General features: G+C 43.0%; 1 protein-coding gene across 10 annotated transcripts in view; it reads right to left on the reverse strand.

Moving 5' to 3' along the window:
• LOC111865665 (phosphoinositide 3-kinase adapter protein 1) overlaps positions 1–8656 on the reverse strand; it is a 230354-nt gene that overhangs the window by 57019 nt on the left and 164679 nt on the right. For 7 of the 10 annotated variants that reach the window (XM_023853889.2, XM_023853879.2, XM_033751960.1 and 4 more), the window contains 2 exons: positions 2878–3010; positions 504–739 (listed from right to left, as the gene is read on the reverse strand). In XM_023853889.2, the coding sequence (XP_023709657.1) occupies positions 504–739; positions 2878–3010 (369 nt within the window). Of the gene's footprint in view, positions 1–503; positions 740–2877; positions 3011–4234; positions 4589–5096; positions 5362–8656 lie in introns of those variants that run through there. The other 3 variants (XM_033751963.1, XM_023853914.2, XM_023853897.2) reach the window with 3 other exon arrangements.

Genomic DNA, 8656 nt, shown 5'->3' on the forward strand with positions numbered 1-8656 from the left:
AGCCAACGAGGTCGGCCCTCGGTACCTTGATGCTTCCCCCATCCACCAGAGGCATTGGAGACTACTTGGGTGGGAAAGGGCCTGTAATTTAGCTCAGAGGTCTCCTAGAAACATGAGGTTCTTTTACGTGCCGTAAATCTACGACACGGGACACGCAGCTTAAAGTCCCTCCCGGAGGACTTGTTTCCTGAATTTTTCCGCCCTTAAAAATTCCACAACCTCCGCTGGGTTTGAACTCGCGTACCTTGAGTCATGAGGTGGGAACATTACCCCTAGACTACGGAGGCCTATATGTTACAAAACTAAATACAATGTGGTTTTAAAATTGTTAATAGTAATACTATTTGTATTTAGTTTCATACATATCCTTATAGTAGTAAAGTGTAAAAATATATTAATCATGAGGGCCAAAGTCTGAGACTGTGCTTGACTATATCCCCATCATTATTGTGCTAAATTAACTTTGTACCTAATATGGAAGATTGCTAGATCACTTCAACTACCTGCTCGGTGCTGTTCAGTCACTGCAGACTCATCCACTCCTAGTAACATCGCCAAGACTCTATCTGGTTGTAACAAGCGACCTAAAGTCGTGGCAGGTCCTGGGTTCTCATAAATATGATGCAGAAATTGTGGGCAGATAATCACAATCTGCAGCTTCACATGTGTCATCTTTTCTTCAATGGCAAGAGGCACCACTTGTGGACCAACAACATCCTCCAAACCTACACACATTATCCTGCAACATTACATGATAAGCTTAAGTCATTTCAATCATTTTTAGTCTTCTAAACACACAGCCAGAAAATGTGATATTGCACTCACAAAGGAGTTTGGCACTAACATAATTAATACTGTGGGGGGCCACATATATTTTGGAAGCAGGAAGCTAATTTAGCTGACTAAGAAAGGTGGTACCCTAAGGTAAGGTGGCATGGCTCTGAGGGAAGTGTGTTGCGAACAGTGCACTTGGGATACAATGTGACTTTCCATTGTATTTAGCCTGCCCCCCACATATGGGGATCTGTGAGAGGTTACCATATTTTCAAGGCTTCTTCTGTAGTGGTCCCTGAGGAATTAAATCAAGAGCCTAGTTTCACTGGACTTCAGTTTTGTCCAGGGATCCTTCTATGAAAGGTTCTGGATCCTTTCTCCCTGCACTGGAAGTTCACCAGGGTTTTCTGCTGCCATGGAGAAATGGCCAGAATATTTCAGAGTTTCCAGTGAGTGGTCCATTAAGGGTGATGCTGGAAGAGGTATCTTGATAGGGGTGAGCAACCTGACTGTTGAGAAGAAGAGTCATACTGACTCACAGAGGAAGCAAGCCAGGAAGAGGAAAACCCTTCACCTCTGAGGGTTTGACTAGAAGCTCTGATGTATGTCCAACTGGGATCAGTGATATGAGCTCTGTTTTTGAGACAGCTCCATGAAGGTGTCCATTACAGACAGTGGATATCCAGAAGCATTACTGTGGAGAGGCTGGATCAGCTGATGGAGTGTGTGAAGGAGTTAAATAGGCTTTATGAGGGGGGAGCTGCCCCTTTATTCTGTGGCACTTTCCTGTGAGGAGGGGTAGTATATGTAATGTGCGTTGATGAAGGAGCTAATGACTGACTCTCAAGGGTCAAATCTAAAGACCAGACCTTACCTTGTAATTTGTGTGGACTTTCTCCCGAAACCCACACTATATAGTGGCATGGATGCTAGAGTACCGCTGTCGAGGGTCACCATACTTAGGACATTGTGAAGGCAATATGAGTTTGAGAACAGGCATACGGTGGTTCTCGAGGCTCCCCTAAAAGGGTCCAGCTTCATTTCGAGGTGGGTAGCGCCTTCGCCAAGGAAATTATGATGCAGCTTTTATGCTGTCTAGAGGTACAAAAAAGGAGGTTCATGCATCCTTCATAGTTGCCTGAATATGGGACTCTCCTCCCTGCAGATTAACTTGCAGCATAGCAGAAAGGTAACTTACTGTGGAGCAGACTAATGTAACCCTAATATAGAAACCCTGGGCTTTAAGGCAATGCATAAGATGTAGGAGATGGTTGAGATGTGGCATTTTACTGCCCCTGTGCAGAAAGAACCATTAAGTATAGACACAACACCGTTTCCAACACGGATGTGGTGGCTATCTTGGTGAATTATAGAGTCAAAGGTGAGAGAGTGGAGCTTCTGCCATCAACCAAGATGATGGAAATGATTCATTATTGCTGTAAAAGACGATTAGTTCTCATTCTTGGAATGTGATGTTAACTCTCACCACACTGTGTACAGAAGATTTGATATCAGTACTAAGGGCAGGATATTACTGGTGGAGTAATTAGTAACTACAATTTAGAGATGACAAATCAAGGAGAAGAACCAACATTCCAGAATGAGAGAAGGCCTAAATCAATAGATTTATATTCCAGGGAAATGGAGAGTAAGGTTCAAGATGGAGGGTGTTGTCAAAACTGTCCTTGTTGGATCATAATCACAACCAATTTAATCCTGTAGACAAGCAAAAGGAAAAGGTGAAATATGTTCATCCCATCATCATTACCTCTTCTGTTCTGGTGGAAATGGGGCCTTGATTGAAAATCCACTGCAGTCTCATCAGAATGCTACCTTACTGGAAGTTCCATGGAGAAGTTCCTACAGTCTTGTTTACAGGATTGAAAGTGTCTTTGAATATGGGCTTGTCGCTCTGGGAAACTATCTGGACATCAGAAGTGTGTCTAACAACATTACGGTAGCTGCAGAGCTTGGTTTGAAGGTGTGATAATGTGGATCCATGCCATGCTTACAAGCTGGCAAACTAAATTGCATCAGATGGTTGGCGGTAGAAGAATTAGTTCTACACTGTCAAGCTTCACTGAACTAGATGCAGCTACTTACCTAAAAGGCGGTTTCTTGCGTGATTTGCTGATCTGATCAAAGCATAATTTGAGGTAGTTAACCCACAGAGCAGCTGTCTGACTCTGATGACTTGATACTATCAAGATGTCATCCATGTCTGCAACTCGACTACCTAAAGGGACAAAAGTAATTTAATAATATAGGTGAAATTATTTAATTATAGCTTAAAACCAATTGACATTTCTATGGAAGATTTTTAAACACAAACTTTGTAAAAACAGTAGCTAACCTCAGCAAACTTGAAAATGTAAAAAGACAGCTAGATTTATACAAAGATAGTAAACTTAAAATAACAAAAATATGCACTATATGATGCTATTAATCAGAGGAAATACTTTTTGCAAACACTGCCCATTAGAACAATCATCCTCAAAACTACAAAACTTCTCTCTTTCTTCAGCTGACAACACATCATACATTTCTTTCAGTCACAACTTGATCAACTATTGCAGTCCTTGGTTGCATAATTTGTCCCTCAGGTACAAAGTAAACAATCACAAGAACTTTAACAAATTTGATTATCTGCCATACACAGCATTCTTTCCCATGTACATTTTGTAATCTTCCTCTGCATTATTACGCTGCCAGACAATATTCTAAATAACTGAAATGGAATGGGCAAGACATTAGAAATAAACAATTCTCATTAAGATTTCATTGAACATTCAGGCTATCAAAAATGGAAATCTGTTTTTTCCAAACGTAATCGAGTCAGGCATAGGTACTTCTTAATGGTAGATCCTAAAAGGTTCTGATGATGGTCTATAATACTCAGAATTACAGGATTTTCAGACTTTGTCCATTATCTGGTATTCTAGAAACTAGAAAACACAATGTTTTGGGAACTGGATCTGTTTACATTCTCAGGTGGGGGGGAAGACACCTACCCAGTTGGGTCCTTCAGAAAGAGCTAACCTCATTCACTGGACAACCCCTGTCAGATTCACTACAGCTATTTAATTATATGAAGCCAGGCTAATTTGAAGGGAGCTGATGAACTAAACGTCTTGATAAAGCTTTTTCTCTTGAGTCCTCCCTCCCCAAAAGAAACACTTAAGTTTATAAATTTTTTATTTTGAAGGTGGCATTTCTAATCTAATAAAGCTCCAAAGTGAAAACTACTTTAAGCGAAGTTTAATAATAATAACAATAATAATAACATTAATTTTATACTGCAACGGAATTTCATGGCAGAACACCATTTGGGAGGCGCTCTTTTACAATATTAAAAAGGAGATAGGTAGGCCTGTTAGCAGGCTACTTTTCGACCATGCAGGAAATGAACAGCGTGACAACAGCAAGAGTACTGTACAATCAACGGCATTGGAACCAGTACCTTGCATTTATGAGCTTGTCTGATAGTCCTTCCTGCCAGTTCACTTCCCTGTGACTAATCCGTTTTGAGACGCCAATACGAGTATTCTGCAACAACCAGATGCCAACTGGAAAAGCCAACAAGGAAAACGTACTCCAGACTGAACACTAGCTTTAATTCTACTGATGAACTAAATTTGTGGTCATCCTTGAACGGTTCATAACCATTTGAAGAGTTAAAAACTTTCTGCTTTTACGAATTCGGAAGACCCATCAACGCGCTCACAAGAGCCCGCCACTGTACCCTGTCCTGAGCCATTTCACTGTTCTGCACTTCATAAACCACTTCCTCGAGCTCCGTTCTCACAGTAGGACTATCCCACGTCTACGCCTAGATTTTAAAGTGGTCTCTTTCCTTCGGGTTTTCCGGCCAAACGCTTATAGGCTTGAATATTGTCTCCATCATCATCATCATCATCATTTCCCTGACGTCAGGAGGTGAAGTATGCACGTTGTGAAGCTTGCCATTGTGATAGTAAGTTTCTCCAATCTGCCGTTATGTACCGCCCTATCCCTCCAATCTGGAGTCGACATAGCGCAGTCGGTACAGCTACGGGCTATGGGCTGGAACGGCCGGGTTCGATTCCCGGCAATGCAAGAATTTTCTCTTCTCCACAACGTCCAAACCGACTACGGGGCAACCCAGCCTCTTGTCCAACGGGTACCGGGGGGCTTTTTGCTAGGGAGTAAAGCGGCCGGGTGCGTGAAGCTAATCACTCACCTCGATCTACTGCCGAGACAAAAAAAGGCGGAGCTGTACCTGTACTCCCGCAAGCGTCTTCATAGCACAGTGCTTAATTAATTCAGCATAAGGACAAATTTACCTTCTTTGTCCCTTCAGCGTAAATAACCACCTAAACAGCTTTTAGTTATGTGACGTCAAATCGAACTCCATAATTACGCCGTGTTTCTCTGCAGATTCTTTTGTTTCCTTCTGCAATGTTCAAAAACCAGTGACGATTCTATGAACGTTCCTAACACACACAGCACAAGATCTGTAATGAAACTGACGTAAGAAAGCGAAACCACCAAAACACCACAGGGAACGCTGACCAATTGGAAACAATCACTTCAGTCACACAAACACAAGCTGCAAAGGACACGTGTGGCCGAATCTATTTTATGAGTGTCTGTGTGTATATTTGGGGAAAGGCGTATTCTTCATGTCGGTTAATGCCTATGAGCATGCTTCGTAAGTAACGACTGCGTTACCAATCACAAAGTCACTGCATGTATTTAGTGACGGGTATTTCCCATGCCACTGACTCAGTGAGACTTACTGTCCGTCTAGTTGAATTATGAAGTTGCACCAACACCAGATAAATTAACCAATTCCTGAACGGAAGTTCTTTAACAAATTTTGGTTACCCTGCAATAGTAACCGGTTATATTTTCGCCCCATGCTAGGGTCTACACTCTCCGTGTTCGAGCCCCATCATTTAATTCAACATATTTGCCATTATAATAGGTATTTAAGTTGAGGCGTACACATACTTAAATCTGGAAATGTTTAACTAACTTCACAGAGCTGAATCCTTCTTAGAAAGCTAATTCAAATAATTCTCGGAATTCCATGGACCCCGAAGGCTAATTATCCTAAGCCAAATGCGCCCAGTCCACACGCTCCAATCCCATTCTTAAGACCTACTTTAATATCATCCTTCTATTTACACCTTGGGTTTCATAGTGGTCTCCTTCCTCCGTGCTGTTCTACAGAACATACCCAAACACTATCTTCGTTCCCATGCGTGACTCACGTCCTGCCCATCCCATCGCCCATGATCTTGCATTTAGTGGCAAAATAGGTGACAAGGCCAATGCTGCAGTTTGTTTCATTCAGGAGTAGATACAAATGAAATGTTTAAATGATATAAAGTAAAGTAGAAAGTAAAGCCATCCCTGTGACAGGCCTTGGAGGTCCATAGGGATGTGATATGTTGAGGTTCCAACATTTTCTAGACAATCGGCTCATAGATGGCGGTAAGGTTGTCAGCTCTACGCGCCGGCCGCCCTTTACCCCCAAGAATATTCCTGGTACTCATTTCTGTTAGAGGCTGAGTCGACCCCAGGGCCTTAGTACGGCTGGAAGGATTAGGTAAATTGAAAAAATCCAACGACCTCATCGGGATTAGATCCCGCGACCTTCCGGCTTGTAGCATAGTGCCTCAACCAACTACGCTATCGCGTGCCACGTTTACTCGATAGTCCATTGTTATATATAATGTGATACTATTAAAATCAAGCAGACCCATAAGACGTTGGTGAAGTATGCCATAGCCTAGGGTCACGAAGGTTATGGGGGCCCGGCGTGAGGCGGGCACGCAACTTTCAAGCATGAAAGCATGGAAGACTCCTATGGCTTTTAGATGCAGCAAAAATAATGTGTCTTTCCACACCATGTCTCCAACGGTTCTAGTAAATAATAAAGTATCAAACACACACAGACACACCACCATATTTTTCAGTGACTCGTAGCTACGCACTGAATACAGGTTTAGAGTCACGAATACTCCTAAACTGCCTTTGTCCAGAGGGCTTACAGAGTATAATAATCAGAGGATTAGATGTAAGATTTGAGGCTTTCACGGCGGTGACTATGAAGAAAGCAGTCTTCTGGGATTTGGCACCGTGTATATGTGGTCTGCTCCTACCGTTCTCACGGTCTTGTCGCTTGCAGAATTCTTACACTTTTTCTTCTACCCTGAAGATGGAGGCGATACGATCCTCCGAAACGTCGGTTAACACCACATATACACGGTGCCAAATCCCAGAAGACTGCTTTCTTCAGAGGATTAGATGTTGCGGTTCTCTGACATTAAGTTTACCAAACAAAATGTTGGCTGGAACTTACCGTTTACACCTAAGTGACGTTTCCCCGACATTTCTTCCGTTAACAAGGGCGTCACTATATTTCCACACATTCAGAGGCCTGCAACTAAAAGTACCTCTACGCAGCTGTCTTCTCGCGATCTTCCATAAATAATTTCTCCGAACAACTCGTGGATCACTGCATAAGAATCATTTATATGCATTGCTCATCTCTCACGCCTTCATGAAAACTAAATCCAACAGAAAATATGGCCTATTTGGGGAACATCATGTAGTTCTCTGTCACTGAAGGTCACGTGACTCTCAATCCGTGGTTGAAAACGAAGGGAGGAAATGCTCCACATAGACTACACAGACCTCCGTGGCTTGTTGAGCCTCCAAAGCGCTCTTCAGCAGAGTCTGAATCTTGATGAGGGTAACGTAAACCGTTATAAACTTTGTGAGAATGCTTCGGCCACTGACAGTTCTCGTACAGAAGTCTGCTGTTTCGGGGCGAAAGGCGAGGTAACGAGATGGGATCTGAACTACGTGACGATGTTCAGACTTTCACATTCAGCGCCATAGATACGTGGGGGATTGGGGGGGGGGGAGTTATAGCTGCACGAATTGTTCATCTCAACACTAGACTCTGAGGCGAGCTGTCAGCTTCACGCCCATGCCGCTTTACCCTCAGACATGTGGTCCACAATGCCCAACAGATGTGAGGCTGGGTGGACTCAGAGCCAGTACAGATAAGACAGGGAAGTGAAAGGGTACTGTCCCCGCCGGGGATTGAACCCCATCTGTCCAGCCCGTATCCTAGTCAATGTACGGGCTGAGATCCCGAAATAAACTTCTTGACTGCGTGAGGAGGAATGCCTTGCAATGCTATTACAGATCAATCGATGGTGCTTGAGTAAGCACAGGGACAATTTGAGCCTTACCTTGAACCGAATTATTCAATCAACAGGCATATTTTCCTCGAGTTGATGTATAGATCCAGACCCTACCCGCAGCAGTAAGACAGAGTTCGCCAGCTGTTTCGAAACTGCAAGCGAAAGAGCCGTGAAATCGTTGAATTTAGATGGACAACTCAGCTATCCGCCAGGTGTTTGTCTTACCTACGTACCGAACATCGTGATGGAGTTCTCAGAATTACTTCTTCGTATTCATGAGGTCCAAGGTTCGATTCTGAGTCCGAAAGGAAGCTATTCTGACAGGTTTTCATCGGTTCCCCTGGGGAAGTGCTAAGACAGTGACTTCTTTATGCTCCCATTCGACGCCACAACCATCTGCAAACGCCATTAAATACAAACCACATCCGTATAGAAGAATCAAGAAACATCGCCATTTAAATATGAATATGAGATCCTCTCACGAGCCTACTGACACCAAAAGCCTAATATGGCAACAATGGAAGTGAAGATGACCATTCATGTCCATATAGGCCTAGTGCTCTAATATGGAAATACCGTATTTACGCATGTATAGGCCGCACATTTTTTGCCAAAAATTCAAGAGGAAAACTGGGGTGCGGCTTATATTCGAAATATTCGAAATCACACTTCATTTAAAA

This window comes from Cryptotermes secundus, unplaced genomic scaffold, assembly GCF_002891405.2.
Source record: "Cryptotermes secundus unplaced genomic scaffold, Csec_1.0 scaffold968, whole genome shotgun sequence".
Taxonomy (NCBI): Eukaryota; Metazoa; Arthropoda; class Insecta; order Blattodea; family Kalotermitidae; genus Cryptotermes; species Cryptotermes secundus.